This window comes from Lipotes vexillifer, unplaced genomic scaffold (assembly GCF_000442215.2).
Source record: "Lipotes vexillifer unplaced genomic scaffold, Lipotes_vexillifer_v1.1 scaffold164, whole genome shotgun sequence".
Classification (NCBI taxonomy): Eukaryota; Metazoa; Chordata; class Mammalia; order Artiodactyla; family Lipotidae; genus Lipotes; species Lipotes vexillifer.
The window spans coordinates 2,484,517-2,512,052 of record NW_006789313.1 but is presented as its reverse complement, the minus strand read 5'-3'; the positions used below and the strand labels follow the sequence as shown (position 1 = coordinate 2,512,052).

The window sequence follows — 27,536 nt, the reverse complement described above, 5'->3', positions numbered from 1 at the left end:
GTAGGGAAAAAACCTCTTTGATAAAAAATGTACAGATGGGATGGGAAAGAACCTCAGGATCATCTCATGGGACTTTATCTCAAACATTTCAGATTTTCTCTGCATATTCAAAACAATTTATGATTGATGACAAAAAAAAAAAAAAAAACCAAACCTCTCTGGACAAAGAAATTCCTCATTTTTTCACTACCTCAGTTTCTCTCCATATATGGTTAAGTTCAGCTCTAATAGCTTTTTAATCAATTTAGCACTTGTCAACCCTTCTCCTAGACCTTCATAATTTTTCCAACTCTCCTTAGTATACTTATAAAGAACTTCTGGTTAAGCTGCGTATATATTTGAAAGCTCATTTTATGACTTTTGTGACATATGTAGTTCAATTACCTCCTGTTATAAATGTTAACTATGGCTCTACTCAGTTCCTACTTAATCTCCATTTTTGTAATTCTCTCAATTTTTCTGTTGTAATTTCAGTGTTTCCCAAAGTGTGGTCCTTAGGCAGAATATCTGAAAAGCTAAATAAAAATGTAGATACCTGGATGCCACACCTTACTAAAACAAAGTCTCTGGGGACAGAGCTTGAGAATTCCCTTTTTAAACAACTTCCCCAATGTGATTATTGTGTGTTCAAAACTGTGAGGCCATGTGAGCCCTCAAGTTCATATTTCTCAAGTTTATTACTTGAGGTTCTATAATTTATATATTATTTCTATTACTTTTAAAACTAGTTTTCACTGAGAGCCTAGTGATTTTTATTTTGTGACAAACATGCATTTAAGCATGATCTTTACTCCATTATTCAAAGTTCTCAACAGTCTGAGTCTAATGCAGACAACTTTGCAAGATCATGCATATGTCCTGTGTTTCACAAGGAACCATGAAATCAGCTCATTCTGAACGGACTCAACTGGTTTATCTGCTTATAATGAGCATAAACTCTTTTTTTTCATATATATTTTACAATTTCAGTGTTATGATTTATACCTAAAACATACAAATAGCATTAGAACAAAGAGAACAGATACAGTTATACAAAAATCTTCATTATTTATGTTTAATCCATTTAACATTATTAGTAAACCAGTTGACTTTTAAAGTTTATTTTTATTTATTTTATTTGGCTTTACATTTCTCATTAATTTTCACAGCCCCAAGCAAAAGCAAAAACATGCCTCTAAATTGAAGTCAAAGAATTTTTAACTTAAACTCCTACTTTGAAATTAATTCTAAAACAAAATGTACTTCTAGAAATTTAAAAAGAAAGTATGTTTTTCTTCATTACTCGAATAATATGCATAGCAAAAGCAAGTTAAAGAACTGTATTTGTTACTACTGTGTAGCTAGACTGTTTGGTTATAGTTCTATAGTAATGGAAAAAAATGAAAACAAAACAAAAAAAAAGAGAGGGAGAGAGACTAGAAACTTTGTCAATAGCAAGAAAAAAGAAGAAAAAAGATTTTAAAGTAGCAACATTGGCCTTTCACTGAATGAGTCATCAAGCAAAGTTATTTAGCAAAGAAAAGTGAAGAGAATAGGAAATACAAACATTTAACACTCACAAATATAGCTTTGGCAATAGCATATATTTTAATCTACTCAATAAAAAAGCAGGCTTTCAAGAAAGGATCTCCAGAACCCATCCCAGTTTCCAACTGAAGACCATATTACAATAAAGTATGAGTTTAAAACCCTTAATCTCTTACCTGATATAAGAAGAAATAGCCTGCAGTTTCACAAGTATATGAAGCATCTCCTGGAACCCCTAGACTCTTCTGCAATCGTTTGACTTCTTCTAAAAGTTCTATTCTTCGAGCTAGGACATAATTAACTCTTCCATACCTAAAATTTTCAATTAAGCAAAAAGGCAAAATTACATAATGAAGAGACTTGCAAGGAAACTGTCAGCAAAATATTTAAGAAAATCATAATAGAAACGATAAATGGCCAAAAGAGAAAAAAAGAACGGTAGAAAACATAAGTTTATATTTACTATAAGTAACAGTTCTTGAGTTATTTAATACTAAAGCTACTTAAAATGTACCCTATGGATCAGGGCTGATCTGCAAATGTGTTAGTAGCCTGTGAGACAGGAAAATCAACTACAGTCCTAAACACACCTCTAGTTCGGCTTTTTTTTTTCTTCATAAAAAGACCTTCACAGAAAAGGAAACACTACAGTGCCTTCAGGTGCTACTTCATCTCGTAACAGACCAGAATATAGTTTACAGATTGGCTACTCTGAATAGCACTATCATAAAAGTAGATTAGCTCTAAAGGTTTTGAAAAGTAATTTTAAAATTTATTTGATCATTCTTTGGCACAGAGCATGGAGCTTGGCATCTGGACCAAGTATGTTCATAAGTGTTTGCTGAATGAGTAAGAAAACTAAAATTTGGAGAGTACCCGGCCCAGAGATAGGTAGTTAAGAAAAAAAGTGGAACCAGAATTGGATCCCAAAGCCTGTGTATACTCTTTCCACCATAAAAAGTGCCTCCTTCAATCCTTTAACACGAGTTAAAAAAAAAAAGAAGCAACATACAATGGAATTCTATGTAATATTTGCTCAATTATTCTGTAAATCTAAAACTATACTAAAAAAAGTCTACTAATTAATTTTAAAAAGCAAGGTACAGGAAAACCTCATTTTATTGTGCTTCACTTTATTGCACTTTGCAGATACTGCATTTTTTACAAATTGAAGGTTTTTGGTAACCCTGCATTGAGCAAGTCTATCAGTGCTGTTTTTTTCCAACAGCATTTGCTAACTTCACGTCTCTATGTCACATTTTGGAAATTCTTGAATTATTTCAAACATTTTCATTATTATTACATTTGCTACCTGTGATATGTAATCTTTGATATTACTATTGTAATTGTTTTAGGGTGCCACAAACCATGACCATGCAAGACGGCAAACTTAACCGATAAATGTTGCGTGTGTGTTCTGATGTGCTCCATCAATTGGCCATTCCCCCGTCTTTCTCCCTCTCCTCAGGCCTCCTTATTCCCTGAGACACAACAATACTGAAGTTAAGGCCAATTAATAACCCTACAATGGGCTCTCAGTGTTCAGTTGCATGTCTCACTTCAAATCAAAAGCTAGAAATAATTAAGGTTAGGGAGGAAGGCATGTTGAAAGCTGAGACAGGCCAAAAGCTACGTCTCTTGCACCAAACAGTTAGTGAAGTTGTGAACGCAAAGGAAAAGTTCTTGAAGGGAATTAAAAGTGCTATTCCAGGGACTTCCCTGGTGGCACAGTGGTTAAAACTCCGCCTGCCAATGCAGTGGACGCACGTTTGATCCCTGGTCCAGGAAGATCCCACGTGCTGCGGAGCAACCAAGCCTGTGCACTACAACTACTGAGCCTGTGCTCTAGGGCCCATGAGCCACAACTACTAAGCGCGCGTGCCTCAACTACTGAAGCCCGTGCACCTAGAGCCCATGCTCCACAATAAGAGAAGCCACCACAATGAGAAGCCCACGCACCACAATGAAGAGTAGCCCCCTGCTCACCGCAACTAGAGAAAGCCCAGGCGCAGCAACAAAGACCCAACGCAGCCAAAAATTATTAATTAATTTTTAAAAAAGTGATACTCCAGTGAACACACGAATGATAAGAAAGTAAAACAGCCTTATTGTTGATATGAAAAAAGCTTTAGTGGTTTGGACAGAAGATCAAACTAGCCACAACATTCTCTTAAGTCAAAGCCTAATCCAGAGAAAGCAAGGCCATAACTCACTCTCTTTAATTCTAGTAAGGTTGAGATAGGTGAGGGAGCTGCAGCAGAAGAGTCTGAATCTAGCCAAGGCTGGTTCATGAGGTTTTAGGAAAGAAGCTGCCTCCAAAACGTAAAAGTGCAGCGTGAAGCAGCAAGTGCTGATGTAGAAGCTGCAGCAAGTTATACAAAAGATCTAGCTGTGATAACGAAGGTGGCTACACTAAACAACAGATTTTCAGTGTAGAAAAAATACAGCCTTCTATTGGAAGAAGATGCCATCTAGGACTTCCATAGCTAGAGAGGAGAAGTCAGTGCCCATCTTCAAAGGTTCAAAGGACAGGCTGACTCTCTTGTTAGGGGCTAATGCTGCTGGTGACTCTAAGTTGAAGCCAATGCTCATTCACCATTCCAGAAATCCTAGGGCCCTTAAGACTTATGCTAAATCTACTCGGCTTGCGCTCTGTTAATGGAACAAAGCCTGGATGACAGCACATCTGTTTACAACACAGTTTACTGAATATTTTAAGCCCACTGTTTGCACCTCCTGCTCGGGAAGAAGATTCCTTTCAAAATATTACTGCTCGGGCTTCCCTGGTGGCACAGTGGTTGAGAGTCCGCCTGCCGATGCAGGGGATACGGGTTCGTGCCCGGGTCTGGGAAGATCCCACATGCTGCGGAGGGGCTGGGCCCGTGAGCCATGGCCGTTGAGCCTGCACGTCTGGTGCCTGTGTTCCACAACGGGAGAGGCCACAAAAGCGAGAGGCCCGCGTACCGCAAAAAAAAAAAAAAAATACTGCTCATCGACAATGCACCTGGTACCCAAGAACTCTGAAGGAGATGTACAATGAGATTCATGTTGTTTTCAGTCCTGCTAACACAACATCTGTTCTGCAGCCCATGCATCAAGGAGTCATTTGACTTCCAAGTCTTATTATTTAAGAAATACATTTTGTAAGACTATAGCTGCCACAGACAGCGATTCCTCTTATGGTTCTGGGCAAAGTAAACTGAAAACCTTCCGGAAAGGATTCACCATTTTAGATGCCATTAAGGACATTCATGATTCACTGGAAGAGGTCAAAATATCAAAATTAACAGGAGTTTGGAAGAAGTTGATCCTAACCCTCCTGGATGACTTTCAGGGGATTAAGACTTCAGTGGAGGAAAAAAAAAACTGTAGTTGTGGTAGAAGTAGCAAGAGAACTAGAATCATAAGTAGAACCTGAAGATGGGACTGAATTGCCTCAATCTCAAGATAACACTTTAACAGATGAGGAGTTGCCTCTTATGGGAGAGCAAAGAAAGAAGTTTCTTGAGATGGAATCTATTGCTGGTGAAGATGACATGAAGACTGTTGAAATAACCACAAAGGATTTAGAATATTACATAAATTTAGTTGACAAAGTAGCAGCAGAGTTTGGTAGGATTGACTCTAATTTTGAAAGAAGTTCTATTGTGGGTAAAATACTACCAAGCAGCATTGCCTGCTACAGAGAAATCAAGATTCAATCCACATGGCAAACTTCATTGCTGTCTCATTTTAGTAAGTTGCCATAGCCCCTCCCACTGCACCTTCAGCAACCACAACCCTGATCAGTCAGCAGCTATCAACGCTGAGGCAAGACCCTCACCAGCAAAGATTACAGCCTGTTGAAGGCTCAGATGATGCCTAGCAATTTTTAGTAATAAAGTATTTTTTAACTAAGGCATGTACATTGTTTTTTTAGACATAATGCTACTGCATGCTTAGTAGACTATAGTATAGTGTAAACAATACTTTTATATGCACTGGGAAGCCAAAAAATCCATGTGACTCGCTTTATTGTGATATGCACTTGATTATGATGGTCTGGAACTGAATCTGCAAAGTCTCTGCAGTATGCCTGTACACAATTATAAATAGTTACAGATGATTATTGAAAAAGAGACTAATAAAAACTTGTTTGGGAGAAGTAGCATTATGAGTGATCACTCTCTCTCCACTATCTTACTAGATACAAACATTTTTGTTTAGGGAAAGTGATATTAATTTTATTGTGAAACAATATTCACTATTTTTCTTTTTAATTATGACAAAGAGAGAAATATGAAATAAATGCACAATCAAACAAGCACACACATTATTAACAAGATCTGGAGCTTGACTTGCCTATCAGAAAGCAAAAAGTAGGTTTTTCCTGAGAAACATGGTAGTACCTGAAATCATTTTTTAAATTCTCTGCTTTTCTATTATAATATCTTTAAATACCAGAAATTGAACTGTACCACACTTACAATTACACTATTTAGCATACCATGAGAACCCATACATTCGATGAATTATGGATTGGTAGATTTTAGAGTTGAGCCCACTTGTGTAAGTTAGGTTTGATAATAAGAAATACCAATGGGAAGAACTCAGGGAAGCATTACAACCTGATCCAAAATTAAGAATCTACAGCCCTCAATAAATTAATGTGTGTTGATGTTGCCCTCTGACTTTTCAGAAGCTAAAATATTTTGGGAGGGGGACCTTCAAGATGGCAGAGGAGTAAGACGCGGAGATCACCTTCCTCCCCACAAATACATCAGAAATACATCTACATGTGGAACAACTCCTACAGAACACCTACTGAACGCTGGCAGGAGACCTCAGACCCCCCAAAAGGCAAGAAACTCCCCACGTACCTGGGTAGGGCAAAAGAAAAAAAAAAAAAGGCAAAAGAATAGGGACGGCACCTGCACCAGTGGGAGGGAGCTGTGAAGGAGGAAAGGTCTCCACACACTAGGAAGCCCCTTCGCGGGTGGAGACGGGGCGGGGGGGTCCGCGGAGGGGGAGCTTCGAAGCCGCGGAGGAGAGCGCAGCAACGGGGGCGCGGAGGGCAAAGCGGAGAGATTCCCGCACAGAGGATCGGCGCCGACCGGCGCTCGCCAGCCCGAGAGGCTCGTGTGTTCACCCGCCGGGGCGGGCGGGGCTGCGAGCCGAGGCTCGGGCTTCAGTCGGATCCCAGGGAGACGACTGGGGTTGGCTCCGTGAACATAGCCTGAAGGGGGCTAGTGCACCACAGCCGGGAGGGAGTCTGGGAAAAAGTCTGGAGCTTCCTAAAAGGCAAGAGGTAGTCCTCCTGCCAATGCAGGGGATGTGGGTTCATGCCCCGGTCCAGGAGGATCCCACATGCTGCGGAGCGGCTGGGCCCGTGAGCCATGGCCACTGGGCCTATGCGTGCGGAGCCTGTGCTCCGCAACGGGAGGGGCCACAACAGTGAGAGGCCCGCATACTGCCCAAAAAAAAAAAAAAAGGCAAGAGGCCACTGTTTCGGGGTGCGAGAGGAGAGGGGATTCAGAGCACCACCTAAACGAGCTCCAGAAATGCGCGTGAGCCGCAGCTATCAGCACGGTCCCCAGAGACAGGCATGAGATGCTAAGGCTGCTCCTGCAGCCACCAAGAAGCCTGTGTGCAAACACAGATCACTGTCCACACCCGCCTCCCCTTCCCAGCCCCTGGGAGCCTGTGCAGCCCTCCACTGCCAGGGTCCCGTGATCCAGGGACAACTTCCCCGGGAGACGACATGGCGCATCCAGGCTGTTGCAACGTCACGCCAGCCTCTGCCGCCTCAGTCTCACCCCATATTCCAATTGTAACTAGCACACGTCTCCCTCCCCCCGGCCTGAATAAGCAAGAGCCCCCTAATCAGCCACCGCTTTAACACCCTCCTGTCTGGGCGGTGAACAGATGCCAGAGGGCAACCTACATGCTGAGGTGGGCCAAAATTAAAGCTGAACTCCAAGAGCTGTGCAAACAAAGAGAAAGGGAAACTTCTCCGTGAAGCCTCAGGAGCAGCAGATTAAATCCCCACAATCAACTTGATGTACGCTGCCTCTCCAGAATACCTGAATAGACAACGAATCATCTCAAAATTGTGGTGGTGGACTCTGGGAGCAACTGTAGACTTGGGGTTTGCTGCGTGCGACTGATTTGTTTCTGATTTTTATGTTTATCTTAGTTTAGTGCTTGTTATCATTAGTGGATTTGTTTCCTGGTTTGGTTGCTCTCTTTTTAATTTTTATTATTTTCTCTATTTTAATAACTTTAAAAAATATTTAAATAAAATAACTAAATAACTAAATTAAAAATATTTATTTATTTATTTATTTATATAATTTTTTCTTTCCTTCTTTCTTTCTTTTTTTCTCCCTTTTATTCTGAGCCATGTGGCTGACAGGGTCTTGGTGCTCCAGCCTGGTGTCAGGCCTGAGCCTCTGAGGTGGGAAAGCCGAGATCAGGACATTGGACCACCAGAGGCCTCCCAGCCCCATGTAATATCAATCGGCAAGAGTTCTCCCACAGATCTCCATCTCAAAGCTAAGACCAAGCTCCACCCAACAGCCAGCAAACTCCAGTGCTGGACACCCCATACTGAACAACTAGCAAGACAGGAACACAACCCCACCCATTAGCAGAAAGGCTGCCTAAAATCATACTAAGTTCATAGACACCCCAAAACACACCAAATGGACACAGCCCTGCCCTCCAGAAAGACAAAATCCAGCCCCACCCACCAGAACACAGGCACCAGACCCCTCCACAAGCCACTGAACCAACCTCAGCCACTGGGGGCAGACACCAAAAACAACGGGAACTATGAACCTGCAGCCTGCGAAAAGGAGACACCAAACGAAGTAAGATAAACAGAATGAGAAGACAGAGAAATATGCAGCAGATGAAGGAGCAAGGTAAAAACCCATCAGACCAAATAAATGAAGTGGAAATAGGCAGTCTACCTGAAAAAGAATTCAGAATAATGATAGTAAAGATGATCCCAAATCTTGGAAACAGAATGGAGAAAATACAAGAAACGTTTAACAAGCACCTAGAAAAACTAAAGAGCAAACAAACAATGACGAACAGCACAATAAATGAAATTAAAAATTCTCTAGAAGGACTCCATAGCAGAATAACAGGCAGAAGAAGGGATAAGTGACCTGGAAGATAAAATAATGGAAATAACTACCACAGAGCAGAATAAAGTAGAAGGAATGAAGAGAACTGAGGACAGTCTCAGAGACCTCTGGGACAACGTTAAAAGCAACAACATTCAAATTATATGCCTCCCAGAAGAAGAAGACAAAAAGAAAGAGAAAATATTTGAAGAGATTATAGTTGAAAATTTCCCTAACATGGGAAAGGAAATAGTCAATCAAGTCCAGGAAGCACAGAGAGTCCCATACAGGATAAATCCCAGGGGAAACATGCCAAGACACATATTAATCAAACTATCAAAAAATAAATACAAAGAAAAAAATATTAAAAGTAGCAAGGGAAAAGCAACAAATAACATACAAGGGAATCCCCATAAAGGTTAACAGCTGATCTTTCAGCAGAAACTCTGCAAGCCAGAAGGGAATGGCAGGACATATTAAAGTGATGAAAGGGAAAAACCTACAACCAAGATTATTCTACCCAGCAAGGATCTCATTCAGATTCAATGGAGAAATTAAAACCTTTACAGACAAGCAAAAGCCAAGAGAATTCAGCACTGCCAAAACAGCCTTACAACAAAAAGTAAAGGAACTTCTCTAGGCAGGAAACACAAGAGAAGGAAAAGACCTACAAAAACAAACCCAAAACATTTAAGAAAATGGTAATAGGAACATACATATCAATAATTACCTTAAATGTAAATGGATTAAATGCTCCAACCAAAAGACACAGACTGGCTGAATGGATACAAAAACAAGACCCATATATATGTTGTCTACAAGAGACCCACTTCAGACGTAGGGACACATACAGACTGAAAGTGAGGGGATGGAAAAAGATATTCCATGCAAATGGAAATAAAAAGAAAGATGGAATAGCAATTCTCATATCAGAAAATACAGACTTTAAAGACTATTACAAGAGACAAAGAACAACACTACATAATGATCAAGGGATCAATCCAAGAAGATAACAATTGTAAATATTTATGCACCCAACACAGAAGCTCCTCAATACATAAGGCAAATGTTTACAGCCATTAAAGGGGAAATCAACAGTAACACAATAAAAGTAGAGATCTTTTAACACCCCACTTTCACCAGTGCACAGATCATCCAAAATGAAAATAAATAAGGAAACACAAGGTTTAAAGGACACATTAACCAAGATGGACTTAATTGATATTTATAGGACATTCCATCCAAAAACAATAGAATACACTTTCTTCTCAGGTGTTTATGGAACATTCTCCAGGATAAAACATATCTTCCGTCACAAATCAAGCCTTGGTAAATTTAAGAAAACTGAAATCGTATCAAGTAACTTTTCCGACCATAATGCTATTAGACCAGATATCAATTACAGGAAAAAAACTGTAAAAGCTACAAACACACAGAGGCTAAACAATACACTACTAAATAACCAAGATATCACTGAAGAAAACAAAGTGGAAATCAAAAAATACCTAGAAACAAATGACAATGAAAACACGATGACCCAAAATCTATGGGACTCAGCAAAAGCAGTTCTAAGGGGAAAGTTTATAGCAATACAATCCTACCTCAAGAAACAAGAAACATCTCAAATAAACAACCTAACCTGACACCTAAAGCAATTAGAGAAAGAACAAAAAACCCCCAAAGTTAGCAGAATGAAAGAAATCATAAAGATCAGATCAGTAGTAAATGAAAAAGAAATGAAGGAAACAATAGCAAAGATCAATAAAACTAAAAGCTGGTTCTTTGGGAAGATAAAAAAAAATTAATAAACCATTAGCCAGACTCATCAAGAAAAAAAAGGGAGAAGACTCAAATCAACAGAATTAGAAATGAAAAAGAAGTAACAAGTGATACTGCAGAAATACAAAGGATCATGAGACATTACTACAAGCATTATATGCCAGTTAAATGGACAACCTGGAAGAAACAGACAAATTCTTAGAAAAGCACAACCTTCTGAGGCTGAACCAGGAAAAAATAGAAAATATGAACAGACCAATCACAAGCACTGAAACTGAAACTGTGATTAAAAATCTTCCAACAAACAAAAGCCCAGGACCAGTCGGTTTCACAGGTGAATTCTATCAAACATTTAGAGAGGAGCTAACACATACCCTTCTCAAACTCTTCCAAAATATAGCAGAGGGAGGAACACTCCAAAAGTCATCCTATGAGGCCACCATCACCCTGATACCAAATCTAGACAGATTTCACAAAAAAAGAAAACTACAGGCCAGTATCATTGATGAACATAGATGCAAAAGTCCTCAACAAAATACTAGCAAACAGAATCCAACAGCACAGTAAAAGGATCATACAGCATGACCAAGTGGGGTTTACCCAAGGAATGCAAGGATTCTTCAATATACACAAATCAATCAATGTGATACACCATATTAACAAATTGAAGGATAAAAACCATATGATAATCTCAGTAGATGCAGAAAAGGCTTTTGACAAAATGCAACACCCATTTATGATAAAAACTCTCCAGAAAGGAGGCAGAGAGGGAACCTACCTCAACATCATAAAGGCCATATATGACAAACCCAGAGCCAACATCATTCTCAATGGTGAAAAACTGAAACCATTTCCTCTAAGATCAGGAGCAAGACAAGGTTGCCCACTCTCACCACTGTTATTTAACATAGTTTTGGAAGTTTTAGCCATAGCAATCACAGAAGAAAAAGAAATAAAAGGAATCCAAATTGGAAAAGAAGAAGTAAAACTGTCACTGTTTGCAGGTGACATGATACTATACACAGAGAATCCTAAAGATGCTACCAGAAAACTACTGGAGCTAATCAATGAATTTGGTACAGTAGCAGGATACAAAATTAATGCACAGAAATCTTTTGCATTCTTACACACTAATGATGAAAAATCTGAAAGAGAAATGAAGGAAACACTCCCATTTACCATTGCAACAAAAAGAATAAAATACCTAGGAATAAACGAACTTAAGGAGACAAAAGACCTGTATGTAGAAAACTATAAGACACTGATGAAAGAAATTAAAGATGATACAAACAGATGGAGAGATATACCATGTTCTTGGGTTGGAAGAATCAACACTGTGCAAATGACTATACTACTCAAAGCAATCTACAGATTCAATGCAATCACTAGCAAACTACCAATGGCATTTTTCACAGAACTAGAACAAAAAAATTTCACAATTTGTATGGAAACACAAAAGACCCCGAATAGCCAAAGCAATCTTGAGAACGAAAAACGGAGCTGGAGGAGTCAGGCTCCCTGACTTCAGACTATACTACAAAGCTACAGTAATCAAGACAGTATGGTACTGGCACAAGAACAGAAATATAGATCGATGGAACAGGATAGAAAGCCCAGAGATAGATAAACTCACACATGTATAATCCCCTTATCTTTGATAAAGGAGGCAAGAATATACAATGGAGAAAAGACAACCTCTTCAATAGCGGTGGTGGGAAAACTGGACAGCTATGTGTGAAAGCATGAAATTAGAACAATTCCTAACACCATACACAAAAATAAACTCAAAATGAATTAAAGACCTAAATATAAGGCCAGACACTATAAAACTCTTAGAGGAAAACATAGGCAGAACACTCTATGACATAAATCATAGCAAGACGCTTTTTGACCCACCTCCTAGAGAAATGGAAATAAAACCAAAAATAAACAGATGGGACCTAATGAAACTTAAAAGCTTTTGCACAGCAAAGGAAACCATAAGCAAGATGAAAAGACAACCCTCAGAATAGGAGAAAATATTTGCAAATGAAGCAACTGACAAAGGATTAATCTCCAAACTTTACAAGCAGCTCATGCAGCTCAATATCAAATAAATAAAAAACCAAATGCAAAAATAGGCAGAAGATCTAAATAGACATTTCTCCCAAGATACACAGATCGCCAACAAACACATGAAAGGATGCTCAACATCACTAATCATTAGAGAAATGCAAATCAAAACCACAGTGAGGTATCATCTCACACTGGTCAGAATGGCCATCATCAAAAAATCTAGAAACAATAAATGCTGGAGAGGGTGTGGAGAAAAGGGAACCCTCTTGCACTGTTGGTGGGAATGTAAATTGATACAGCCATTATGGAGAACAGTATGGAGGTTCCCTAAAAAACTAAAAATAGAACTGGCATATGACCTAGCAATCTCACTACTGGGCATATATTCAAAAAGAGACAAGTACCACAATGTTCACTGCAGCACTATTTACAATAGCCAGGACAGGGAAGCAACCTAAGTGTCCATCGACAGATGAATGGATAAAGTAGATGTGCCAGATATATATAATGGAATATTACTCAGCCATAAAAAGAAACGAAATTGAGTTATTTGTAGTGAGGAGGATGGACCCAGAGTCTGTCATACAGAGTGAAGTCAGAAAGAGAAAAACAAATACCATATGCCAACACACATATATATGCAATCTAAAAAAAAAAAGAAAAATGGTTCTAATGAACCTAGGGGCAGGACAGGAATAAAGATGCAGATGTAGAGAATGGACTTGAGGACACGGGGAGAGGGAAGGGTAAGCTGGGCTGAAGTGAAAGAGTAGCATTGACATATATACACTACCAAATGTAAAACAGATAGCTAGTGGGAAGCAGCTGCATAGCACAGGGAGATCAGCTCGGTGCTTTGTGACCACCTAGAGAGGTGAGATAGGGAGGGTGGGAGGGAGACGCAAGAGGAAGGGCATATGGGGATATATGTATACATTTAGCTGATTCACTTTGTTATAACAGCAGAAACTAACACAACACTGTAAAGCAATTATACTCGTATAAAGAGGTTAAAAAGAAAAACTGTTGTGTGATCTCTTTAATACAAGAACTCAAAATAAATGCAACATAAGTTAATAATCTTTTAGCTCTTTTGATGTCTATAATCTATTTAGTCAAAAGTAATGTTCAATAGTCAAAGGCTGTATTTATTATGTACAGCTGTTAACTATGCCTATTGACTGAAATTATGCTTTAAAAATGAATTTAAATATAAATGAAATGAGCTATCATAAAGCAACTTTAAAGGAAAAAACCAAAATACTAACAGCAGAAGAAATTTGACTTCTAAAGTTTTAGTCACCTTACAATATGTAATATTAAGCATAAAGTCCAGCTAAACTGGCAATAAGTTCCTGAAGTAATATTTACAATCCCAAAGCTTATACTATCATTAATTTCCAACTGCATTTCATTAAATGAATCCAGTTAATTGGTGTCTAAAATATATGCAAATTAAATGTGTAGATGAAATGTGAACAGGAATTGCATAACGTTGTACAGTTTGGGTTTGGCAACATTAAAAATTACTTCAATAAATAGTGAGCAAATGGATATATGCAATTTCAACAAGATGAAAAGATAACTCTCTTCACTGAAATAACTGTATGAGGAAAAAAATGGCATAAACATGCAGAACTGGAGCAGAGGGAAATCCTGAACAGACTTTGGGTTCAATTAGTATAGCCTAAGTAGGTTATACTAGAACCCCTCAGAATTCAGTTGTTCTTTATTAAAGAAAGAGAGGAGAAGGTTAAAAATTCTTTGTATACCGTTTCAAAACTAATCCCCGTTTGCTCACCTGCTGAAATCTTTCTCCGTCTCCAGCTCTTCTTCTCCATGACCAAGACGCAGGAGGTGACGCTCGTCAATGTCTAAAGCCATGATTTTCTCAAACAACTGGTTCAGGGCCTGGAGAATAAAAAAAAAAGAATGATGGAGAATTTTACAGAATCAGTAGGCTCCTTTAAAAGTAACAAAAACTACCAATCAGAAGGATAGAAATGAATGAGCATTGCCCAGTCAGATAAGAATCAAAGTAAAAACACAGAAGGAAACATCTTATATTAAGGCCATTTATAATTTAAACAAAACAGTATTTTTATTGATTTCTGATATTGCTACATACATATACTTCGTCAAATTAGTAACTGGAAATCATAAAAACCATCTATCCATTACATCTCTGATAATTTATGAAAAGAGAAGGCTTTGGCTCAGTATGTATTTCTCTCAAGTAGTAAAAACTAGTAAAATAATTAACAATCACATTAAGTTTCATTTTATTTAACAGAATTTCCATGAGTTGCAGAAAACTGAAAAGGATGGAGAAGTCCTCTTAGGAGATGTGTGGGTAGAATACTTCAAAAGGATCACAAGAGAGCAAAGTGCATCATTCAAATCTTAGACTGAAAGTCTAAATTAGCTCTCTATACAATAAGAAGCAGAGAACTCATCGCAAACTGTTCTGATGAAAGCCATTTACCTATGAAATGTTCGTATTTGGGGCTCCCTGAAATCCTAGTATTTACTATCTGAACATCTGCAGTTATAAGGTTTTGCAGAAAGGCAAAAGTTTCATTGCATGGAAAGATACGCTAATAAAATGACATTTAAAAATTAGCCCCCACTCAAATATTTCTCCCAATTTACCACTAGTTTAACCCCGCCCATGAGGTCAACATCCAGTCTTGTAAACATCCAGGCTATATAAGGTATACAGATATCCTTTGCTATCAAAATTCTAGCAATTAGAGCTCAGAAACTGATGAGATAAACATAAATCTTCAGGAAAAAAATTCACGCTATCTAAACTCTTGATATTTTCCATCTAAAACTTGAGATGCAATAGATCAGACCACATGGCATTATTCACTGTCCAAACTTTTCCTATCCAAACTCACGAACCACATAGATTTAGGGGACAAAAAATACTAGCACATTGCAATCTCAGAAAAAACTGCAAGATTTCATCATGAATTAAAGTAATGTTGGAGAACTGCTTGAATTATAGATGGGAACCAAGATCTGGTAAACAAAACAGTTGTGAAAAATCAACAACTTGCGTTTAAGAGGATGGTCTGATTATCAAAGGAGTAAAGAAATCTTTGGCTATTTTTGTAAAATAACCTTCTCTATAATTGTGCTACACAAGACAGTCATAAGCAGAGGATACTATAGAAAGTCATTATCAAGTTATGACAAAATTTACTAAAAAATATTATGTTAAAACAACACTGAAAAATCCCTTATTCATTCTAAGAATCTGCAAATAGGTAACATTATTACAGACTGAATTTTATTAAATAGTAAAGTCTTTACACAGTTTGTTTCTTTTATCAAGATAAAGTCTTAACCCTCTCTTGTGCACAATTTTAGTACACCAGGCCAGTTACTTATAAACTTTAAAAAAATAAAAACATAAGTGAATGAATTGGATAGTATTAATTTTAAAATACTGAGATTAAGTTGATGAATAACCATAAATAACATTTAGCATTCTAAACACTCAGTGTTTCTTTGTAGACCAACTTTTTTAAAGAATTGGTCAACTGAAATCACTATTGTTAATACGCATTCAGAGAAAACAAGGATTCTTCAATATACGTAAACCCCACTATTGTTAATACGCATTCAGAGAAAACAAGATTTAGACTACCATGTGAGTTTCATAACATGTTTCAGAATGTTCTGAGAGCTAGCTCCCTGTCACATTTTACATTAGAGTTAATATCACTTGTTCTTTTTCATTTCTATGGTAGTGACAGCTTCCGAATAATTACCTCAGCACACATACAGATGTAAAGACCATTTTTCATCCATTATTTACAAGAAAGGAGTTTGTTTTAGCTATTTATAAATGCCTTATGTATTGGAACTGCAACCTAAAATTGTCCTTCCATGTAATATACATATTCACATGCATATTTTATAAGGATTTAAAATTCAATCCAGTATTAATATGATCTGGATTTAGTCTTTTAGGAATATCCATTCTACTAGTAGAAAAATACTACTAGTAAGGGGTAATGCTTTTGATCTCAAAGTAAAAGGTCTAGCTTAGCATGGATGATGGGAGAAAAAGGCAATTACCACATATCCAAATATTCTTCTCAGCTTTTCCACATTTGGACTGCCTCTATTCAAAATAAAAGACTGTTTTTATATTTTTCTCAATATGGTCTGGTCATGAACAAGTGATAATCCAAGATTAACTCAATAACAAACACTATGCTCATCAGCCTTTCCTGGTATTCTGTGAGCCCATAATCAAGTTATCATATAAGCAGAAATCTCCATTGTGCTTTCATGCATCTCCCGCTCCATACATGCATGTCCACTTCATACATGCATGTGTGCACATGCATGCATGCACACGCACATACACTCTCTCTTACCTGATTGGAATGAGTAACAATCAGAGTCCTCTGCTCTGGGAAATTGTGGTAGATGTTGGATATGATTTGGACTGCCACATCTGTTTTTCCTGTACCTGGTGGGCCCACAACCTAAAAGGCAGATGAACACATAGCAAACTACTAAGTTATCACATTGCTAGAAAATGGAGATTTTAAAACTGAAAGATAAATGTAAAAATTCGCTGGGTAAGTTCAATGAAGAATGGACAAGACAGAGTTAGTGAACTTGAGGACAAATCAACAGAAATCACCCAACCTGAACAACAAGCAGAAAAAAAAGATTAAAAAAATAATACACACAGCCTTGTGAAACTATGAGGCAATATTAAAAGCTATAACATATCTTTCAAATCCTAGAAAGGGGAAAAGCATGCAGTGTAGAAAAAGTATTTAAAGAAATAATGGCTGAAAATTTCCCCAATCTGGCAAAAGACATAAATCGCAGATTCAAGAAGCTCATTTAACCATAAACAGAATAATCCCAAAGAAATCTAAGGCCAGACACATAATAATTAAATGGTTGGAATCTAAAGACAGAGAAAAAAATCTTAATAGCAACCAGAGAAAAATGCTATATTACATATAGCAAAAAGATGTTTCAAATGACTGTGGACTTCTCATCAGAACCATGGAAGCCAAAAGGAAGTGTAATAACATTTTTAAATTGCTGAAAGGAGAAAACTATCAATGCAATATTCTTTGTCCAGTGAAAATGTCTTTAAAGAATGAAGATGAATTAGAGACATTCTCATATGAAGGAAAATAAAGGTAATTCATTGTTAGCTGATCTGCTCTTAAAACTGGTAAAAGGGGGCTTCCCTGGTGGCGCAGGGGTTGAGAGTCTGCCTGCCGATGCAGGGGACACGGGTTCGTGCCCCAGTCCGGAAGGATCCCACATGCCATGGAGCGGCTGGGCCTGTGAGCCATGGCCCCTGAGCCTGCGCGTCCAGAGCCTGTGCTCCACAATGGGAGAGGCCACAACAGTGAGAAGCTCGTGTACCGCAAAAAAAAAAAAAAAAAATCTGGTAAAAGAAATCCTTCAGACAAAGGAAATGATACCAGAGGATACTTGAGATATCAGGAATAAAGGATAAATGGTAAATATAACAGACTATTCTTCTCCTCTGGAGTTCTTTAAAATATGTTTGATGTTTGCAAGAAAAAAATTCTAATATTGCCCTGATGGTATTTTCAGTGTATTTACAGGTAAAACATATGACAACTACAACATAAAAGGGGAAGGTAAAGGGGCCTATACAGAAGCAAGGATTCTCCAATCAATTTAAGAGACAGAATACTGATTCTAAGTAGGCTGTGAAAAGGTTAAGTATGTATATTGTAATTCTCTAGAGCAGCCGTTAAGAAAAACCTATACAAGAGATATAATAAAAGAACAAAATAGATAAATATAAATGAAACACTAAAAACTATTCAAATAACTCAGAAGAAGGCAGGAAAAGGGAAACAGGAACACACAAAAAAGGGAACAAACATAAAACAAATAATAAAATGGTAGCCCTAAACCCAAACACATTAATAAGTACATTAAATGTAAATGGACTAAACACACCAATTAAAAGCAGAGACTTGTCAGAATGGAGAAAAAAAAAAAACCACGCACCAACTATATGCTGTCTACAAGGAACTCACTTCAAATATAATAGGTAGGTTAGAAGTAAACTGATGGGAAAAGATATATCATGTAAACACTAATCAAAAGAAAGCTGTGGTGGCTACATTAATATCAAAGTAGACTTTAGAGTAAAGAAAATTACCAGTGATGAAGACAGACATTATACATAACAAAGGTGTCAATTCACCAAGAAGACACAACAACCCTGAAAGTGTATGTACATATCCATAAAGCTTTAAAATACATGAAGCAAAAATGGACAGAACTGAAAGGAGAAACAAATTCACAATTATAGTTGGAGACTTCAATACTCCTCTCTCAGTCAGCAACAGCAATAGTATGTGGAATACCAGCAGGGATAGAGAAGTACTGAATAACAGCATCAACCAAATGGATTTCATTGACATAAACAGGACACGCCACCCAAGACAACAGAAGACACATTCTTTTCAAGTGCACACAGAATATTCACCAATAAATCATATCCTGGGCCATAAAAAAAAACCTTAATAAATTAAAAAAAATTGAAATCATAGAAAGTATGTTCTCTGACCATAATGGACTTAGACCAGAAATCAGTAAAAACCTTCAAATACTTGGAAATTAAACACATTTCTAAAGCATTGTCAACAGACTTTTTCTGTACAGGGCCAGCAAGTAAACATTTTACTCTTTGTGGCCCATACAGTCTCTGCTGCAAGTATTTAAACTCTGCTGTGGTGGCACAAAAATGGCTACAGGCAATACATAAATGAATGGCCACAGTGAGGTTCTAACAAAACTTTATTTATGAACATTGAAATGAGTAGCGTCCATACACATAAGACGCCACAATTACTTATAAACACTTAATTCAGTTGGGTTTTTGGGCTTAAAACAGAATACATGCTGAAAATCTGACACTTCTAGTCTGAATCCATTTAAGAACCTGTAGAACAGTAACTCTCTTACCATAGTTAGCCCAGGCTGCATTCCAGCACGGATGGCCTCTATCTGTGTATGAGTGAACTGAATTGTATTCCTTCAAATAAGAGTTGATAAGAAGTTCGTTAAAAATAAAGATGGATGACATTAGTAAGAATTTAGACAACAATGACCAGAGGTCTGAACATCTGCTCTATATTTGCCCCTTGTTTCCCAATTTCTTCCTCCTCCCAATCCAGCCCTTTCTGTGGGCTGTGTGTGCAGTAAAAAGTACATAAAATAAGATATACCCTCTTAACAAATTTTAAATGTACAGTACAGTGTTGTTAACTATAAGCACAATGTTGCACAGCAGATCTCAAGAACTTTACATCCTACACGTCTGACCCAATCTCTTCTGAATGACTCTCTTTACCTCCGCCCCTCCACAGACCAATTAAAACTGAATGAATTTTGTGGAAAGAAAAGACTAGTTATTTTTCAATATGTTTAGCCCAGCCCAGATCTTAACAAGAGTGTCAAAATTCTAGTTCCAAATCTAACACCAAATACAATGCCACTTTATTAGTCATGGCACACAAGCACAAGGGTAGCTGCTAAATGCAACAATCGTCATGAAGTAAGAACCTTGTGCTCACATTAAGGTAGACTGTTAATATTTATTTCTCATAGTACCTGAAAATGTTTCTTTTTGAAATATTACTACAGAATGGCCAAAAATATTACTACAAATGGCCAAAACTAACAGAAGAGAAGTAAATAGGGTGCAGAAACAGAAGTTTCTAAATAATTTTTAAAATCAGAAAAATTTTTAAATATTACTAATCCACTTGAAATAGCAAACTATTATTCATTATTACAATTAGCAGAAATAGTGAAATTACCGTTTGGGCTGGTTGTAAGGATAAGGACCTCTATTAGGAATAACATGAGGTTCAACAATTAAAGTTTTTGCCTCTTCAGTGTCTTCATCTTCCTTCTCTGCATCCTTCCTTTTCTTCCCCTTTCCATTTCTTACTGGAAAAGTTATCCTACAAGACCAAAACCTTGTTCATTTTTACAATTAACAACAATTTACCAAGCACCTATCTTGTGCATGACATTGTACAGAGGATAGTCAGATGAGTAAGAAACATTTATAGTTTAAAGGAACTTACTATCTGCATATAAATTTTGAAAAAAGTATATTTAAAAGCATTAAAATGCAGTTAAGGGTGTTTAGATTAAGAAAAAAGTCATCTGATTAAAGGAGAATCAAAGAAGAAACATTTATTTATATATTTATTTTGTTTTTTTAGGGGAAATAACTATTTTTTTAATTGGGGTAATATTCACATAATATAAAATTTACCATTTTAAAGGTTCAATTCAGTGGGTTTTATACAATGTTGTATAATCATCACTACTCTCTAATGCCAGAATATTTTAATCAGTCCAAAGGAAAACCCATGCAATTAAGTAGTCACTCTGTATTCCAACCTAAACCCAGCCTCTGGCAATCAGTCTGTCTTTATATTGTCCTATTCTGGACATTTCATGTAAATGGAATCATACAATATTTGTTTTCTTCTGTCTGGCTTCTTTCACTTAGCATGTTTACAAAAGAAAATTTATATGCTTATGGCACATGCACTGTAAAGTGCCTTACACACTGTCCTTCATTTAATCAGAAAAGGCTTTATGGGAAAGGTGGCATCTAAAATGAATTTCAATAGACATTCCAGGAAGAAAGAAGTAGCCAGTTCTGCTGAAGTGTAGGACACAATAGAGAAAATAAGGGCTAGAGAGAAAGGCTGGAGCCTTGTTCTGACACCTTTGGAATATCAAGCCTTTAAGGCAGAAGTTCTTAGCCTGGGGTCAGGGATACCTCAGCAGGCAACTTCCCATAGGTACCTGAGGAAGTCGATGAATACCCTAAAATTAAACTAAAAAATTAATTCTCTCTCTGTACTTTTTCCAGGCTCTGCTCACATTCTGAAAAAAGACAATACCAAAAAAAAAAAAAAAAAAAAAAAGTTAAGAACCAAAGAAGCTAAATGGTCAGCTCTTATTCTGATAAGCAACAGGAAAAATCAAATTTTTAGTTAGACAATGGAATGACTCTAGCGGTAAGGCATGCAATAGGTTTAAGCAAGGAGACAGAGGGAGCAAAGACATTGCCATTATAAAGACTGAAGTGCTGGGCTTCCCTGGTAGCGCAGTGGTTGAGAGTCCACCTGCCGATACAGGGGACACGGGTTCGTGCCCCGGTCTGGGAGGATCCCACATGCCACGGAGCGGCTGGGCCCATGAGCCATGGCTGCTGAGCCTGCATGTCCAGAGCCTGTGCTCCGCAACGGGAGAGGCCCGCGTATCGCAAAAAAAAAAACCCCAAAACAAAAAAACACTGCTGAGATTTCAAGATGATTTTGCCATTAACAAGATGAGGAAAGTACGGAGGAAGACTAGGTTTGGGAGTTATAAAGCATACATGATTTTAATATGCAGAATTATTATATTTATATATAACAGTTAATTAAAAACATTCTAATTTGCAACTAAGAAAGTAATTAAGTCCTCTGCTACCACCAAGGTATTCTTAGTGCTTCGCCACTAATCCATATGACGGAATTCATGAAGCAATCAGCACTTCAGGTACTTTGTTCTTTTTCTACTCAAATTAAACCAAAGCTCCTTTAACTTTGAGTATAACTATATTATGAATATTTAAAATTTGTAAAAGCAATCAGGGTTAAAAGAAAAAAAGAGAATTTTTTCCTAAAACAAAAGAAAGTTCAAAATCACAGGGTTATGTGTATTAACTAGCACATATTCCTTCAGTCAAATGCTACAGCTACGTTTATATAGTACTCTTCAGACAAAAAGCATTTACTGAACCCTTGTAAGACACGAGGCTACTTTTACTGTGGTCTTAAAATAGCTACTACACAAAGAATTAGAAATAAATTTATCCCAGTGATTATATGGTGAGGGTGAAGACTACCCAGACATAACCCAGATATGATACTCAAAACTTACTTTAGCTACAGTCCTGATGGCCTAACTCAGACTGACTACAGAAAGCTTAAAAGGAGTATATCCAGTTTTGACTTTACCTGAAAGGGGGTATCTGTAGAGCTGGGTCATCCACAGTTATTTTAACATTATGACCAGGAAAGCTGGTTTTTAAATGCTCAATGGAGAAAAATGTATCATTGAAATCAAGGGTGGCGATCTGATTGGGCATTTTGGAATAATGTGCACTACTTGGATCCCCATAACCTAAAATGATGTCATGCAGCCAGTCAGGTACCACACAATCAGTATTCATCAGGTTCCGAATAGTCTCCAGCACAGCCTGTCAGTAAGAGGACAAAAACGGATTTTGTGAAGAAGACATCTCAAACATTTGCACTTCAATGGAATGCTGAGCTGGCTGCACTAACCAGAATTCCTGAGTGTTTCAGGGCAAGAAGCTATTTTCTGCTGACAGGTGCTTGGCTAGACTGAATCAACAGCTATATTTTCAGCTGATACCATACACTGAGTTAAACAAAAGACCAAACTCAGCAAGAACAGTTTATCCATTAGTAGTTCGTTTAGACAGAATGTCATAGATGAGTTTACCACTTGACTTCTGTTGAGCAGGATGAAAATCTGATCAGGTCTACACATTATAGACCTGATGTGGTCTATAATTATAGACCATTATAGAACAAACCCTTAAAAAAATGCTTCCTCTTAGAAATTACTGGAGTTTTCTCCTCTTTATAGCCCATAGTTCCTCAATGCTAAGACCACATACAACCAGAGGCACATTAATGTATGCCTCGATTGTGAAACACACCACAATTTAGAAATACTAAAATTAACATTGTTGGAAAAAAGAAATAAAAAATAAAGTGAACAATGATAAAAATAAAACGTCAAAATTTCAGAATGAAAGAATTAGAACTACAATGAAAGGTCATTATAGCAGTTAATATATACATTGTCAAGAGTAATTGCTAAAAGCTAAGGCAAATTCTTAAGCTTTCCAATAATTATTTCAACAAAGTGATCTATGCCACATATGGAAATCAGAGGCTACGCTATTAATTTCAAAGAATAAAATAACCAAACCAGACATTTTTATATCATAAATGCTACACATCTAACAAGATAAAATAACAGGATAGTGTATGTTAATCACACTTATATTGCCTTATTTTATTTTCTTGCACTTACCTCTACCTAAAATTCTCTTATTCATAAGAGAACTGGTTATTTGTTTATCATTTGTCTAATCCCCATCAGAATACAATTTCCAATGAGAGCAGGGATCTAGAACAGCTTAAATATGGGACAGGTAAATGGATAGATGGACAGATAAATGAGTATGTTCACATAATGGAGCCCCCAGATGAGGGCTCTACTTCCTAAGGTAATTACGATTCTAGTAGGGAGATAAAATATGTCTTTCACAATGATACAAAGCAGCAGAAAGTGGCAAATAGTAAAGAATATTACAAAATACAATAGGAAAACAGTTCAAAGTGACTGAGAAATGGATGTAGTGGAGACATGATATTAGGAAAGGTTTCAAGCAGGACAGTGGCATTTCAATTTAGTTCAAGTAAAAGATTTGTGGAAAAGCTTATTTCACCATTAATGGATAGTCACAGAAATGTTTTGAGAAACAGAGTGAAATGATCAGGAGAAGTGAATGTAAAACAGGTGACTGACTATGAGGACAATAAGAGCAGAGACAGAGGAGGCTATTTAATGCAACTACTTAGGCAAGAGGTAGAGTATCCAGGCTAGGACAGGATACTGAAAGAGAGAAGGAAATAGATGAGGGATGTTGCCCAGCTATTTAGTGAAACACCAAAGATACCAAGAGTGTTCTTCCTTTTCCCAACATAGGCAAGTTAATCATTCCCTCTCTTCCTTGAATCAGAAACTGAATGCCTCTTTTGAACTTCCATGCATCCTTCTTATGACTTCTAACCTTTCACAATAGTTACCCGTTTATATTTCTAACTTCTCTTATTAGTAGTCTAGGCTCCCTAAAGGTATAAGCTGTGTCTTACTCATCTTTATTAGCTCCATATAACTTATCACAATACTAGACACACAACAGACATTAAATAAAATGGTGAAAGAAATGAATATAAGAAAGGAACTATTTTTCTTTTAGTAAACTAACTGAAATCCACTCATTACTGAGCAATAAAACAGAGACAGACCAAACAGAGGCCCTGCCCGCATAAGTATGCATTCTAATGCTACAGAAATAACAAATATAAAGTCCTTCTAAAGTCAGATAACTAGCAAATATATAATCATCAGGTATAATATAAGCTGTGAGGAAAAATAAAGATAATTGGATAAGGAACGATGAGAAAGGGAAATGCTACTTTAGATAAGGTTGTCCGAGAGGACTTCTCTTAGGAGGTGACATTTAAACAGAGCTGCCCATGTAAAGTGAAAGGAAAAACCATGTAGATACCTGGGAGAAGACTGTCTAGGTAAGCGGAAATTCCACGTACTTCTCTGCATTATTAAAGAGGAGCAAAAGGGTCAGTGTGACTGGCATGGAGTGAATAAGGAAAAAGTGTTAGAAAATGGTGTTGGAGAGGCAGCCAGAGGACAGATAATAATGGGACTTTTGGATTACAGTAACAACTTTCTACTGTGATGGGAGACCACTAAAGAGTGTGAACAGGGGTACCAAGGTATAATTCACATTCAGTCACTATGTGGAGAATATAAGGGGAGGAGCAGTCAAGAAGAGAAGCAGGCATGTGAGAGATGAAGGTGTCTTGCACATGGCATCAGTGGAGGTGGTGAGGTAATTAGACTGATTGTTGGATTGGATGTGGAGTGTGAGATAGAAAATAAATTCCTTTGTATATGAGATTTTCTTTTTTTAAAAATGGTAATAAAGTAATAATGTATAAGAAGCACTGTTTTGGGGGAGAGAGAAAAGAAAGGCATTTGTGCAAAAGCTAGTGTTATCAAATGCTAGAACTGCTCAATGTTTAAGTTTTATAATATAGTTTCAAATAATACTTTCAAATTCTTCCTTACTAAAACTCCTTTTCTCTCCATAAAGTTATTATAAAGGTAAAACTCTCTAGCCCCCAAACTTCCCTTTTCCCACTAATGAGTAAAGTATAAATACAAAATATCACAGAGTAATTTAGAACCCTGAGGTTCCACATCTGTACTCTTAAAGTAATTTGAAAATACACCTACATTGGATTTAAAAAAGAAGTCTCAGTAAACAAACAAGCAGTTTTCTTCGTCTCAGACTGAAGCATAAACTGAGTATCTAATATACAAAAAGCAAGAAGGGAGGTTGATTTTTAAAATAACACCTGGATTAATTTATATTTTAAGTTTCCAAACTCATCAAAAGACAAAATAAGATTTAGCAAATAAATTTACTTAAGTTTTTACATTTAATCTATATGTTAAGAATTTAAGAGATTTGTTTAGAATCTAAACAAAAGCAGTGATTGTTATTTTAACAAACATTTTTAACCTAGGATCTACATATTTATGTCTTAAAAGTTATTCAAATTATGAAATACTACTTTTAGTTTATAGCCCCCAAATTACCTTAAAGTTATTTTCTTTCGGTTTTCTCCTCATTATTATATTGAAAGTTTCATACACATCTTCTGCTCCATTTTGTATCGTATTGGTCATATCTTGCTGATACTGGTTTGGATCCAAAAATACTCTAAAGGTCCTTGATTCTCCTCTAAGATTGGGTCTGGGTTCAGGTCCTAGACATTTTTTTAAAGTTTGTGAAATGAAATATATACTTTTCAAATATCATAGTAAGTTAGCAGAACTCCTTTTCTAGAAATGATGAGTAAAGTGTCCAGATTTAACTCCAGCAATTCCCCCAACTAGAATGCCTTCCACTCATCCATTTTGAGTTCCAAGCTGAAAATATTTTCTCCTTTCTCTAAACTGTCACTATTTCTTCCCAGAACAGTCATGTGATGTTTATGGTGCAATGCCACGAATTGCAATTATTTGTGTATGCCCTCAACTAGAATGGGATCCTTAGAGGTCAAAGAACTTTACTTGTGTCAGTTACTCAAAGCTCCTCCTATCGTCTTACATATAGTAGGTACTCGGCTGATTACTCTTTTTGTCCTTCCATATTCCATGTGTAACATCACTAGTATAACAGGAAATTTCATATACTAGTGGCTGAAAGCTCAGATGCTTTTTCTTGCCCCTTTGCCCTCTCTCCTTTCTTTTTGCCTTAGACCTCCAACTCTGGTCCCGGGACGTGGCCTTATGTTTATTCTACCTGTCCTCCATTCTCTTCTCCTATTTTCTTTTATTCTAGTGATAAGAGTAGCCTAATTTTCAGCCCCTTAGCAATGATTTGATCTTGAAATCACAGGTAGCAGAAGCTGATTCAAGTTCTGATAGAAGTTTCATAAACAAATTGTAAAATAAGCACTGGACATAGATGCAGTTGTAATTTAATAGTAAGTATTATCAAAAAAGTCAGGACAACAAAAGAAAGAATTTCAAAAAACAATCAGTTAAGTCTAAGAAATCAAACTGTGTTTCTAAATAGGGTAATGCTGGCATCTTGGGCAGGACAGTCCCTTCTAGAAGATGGTTCTGCTAAGGTACTCAACATCCTGGACCCCCATCCATCAAACACCAAGAGCTCACCATCCCCTTCCTCTACCCCAGTCATATGACATACCACCATGTATTCTGAAACACAGGGTAGTGCTGTTTCCATTTGAGAACCACTGCTCTCATGAATCAAATCAGTAAAACTTAGAAAGGAAAAATGAGAAAAATATATCACTGAACAACTATAAGAGGTTTTTAAAAGCAATATTGTAAAGTATCATATAAGGAAGAATTTTAAGTATTGGCAATTCCAAAAGATCCTGTCCAATATCTAAAACAGAACTTTAGAAACCATATTATTTATTTCTAAAACTGGGTGGTAGGTACCCTACACACTTTTATATATAATTCCTTGTGTTGATTTAGTATATAAAACAACTAAAAAAAATCACCTAGGACACAAAAAGGAAAAACGGCAAAGACATTTATCATTACATATACACACTCTTT

General features: G+C 37.0%; 1 protein-coding gene across 1 annotated transcript in view; it reads right to left on the bottom strand.

The window, feature by feature from the left end:
• AQR (aquarius intron-binding spliceosomal factor) overlaps positions 1-27,536 on the bottom strand; it is a 103,415-nt gene that overhangs the window by 26,585 nt on the left and 49,294 nt on the right. Inside the window, exons 19-25 of the mRNA XM_007462507.1 lie at positions 26,034-26,203; positions 22,544-22,785; positions 20,333-20,479; positions 19,476-19,545; positions 16,871-16,981; positions 14,275-14,384; positions 1,704-1,839 (exon numbers count right to left, since the gene is read on the bottom strand). Of these exons, the coding sequence (XP_007462569.1) occupies positions 1,704-1,839; positions 14,275-14,384; positions 16,871-16,981; positions 19,476-19,545; positions 20,333-20,479; positions 22,544-22,785; positions 26,034-26,203 (986 nt within the window). The remainder of the gene's footprint in view (positions 1-1,703; positions 1,840-14,274; positions 14,385-16,870; positions 16,982-19,475; positions 19,546-20,332; positions 20,480-22,543; positions 22,786-26,033; positions 26,204-27,536) is intronic.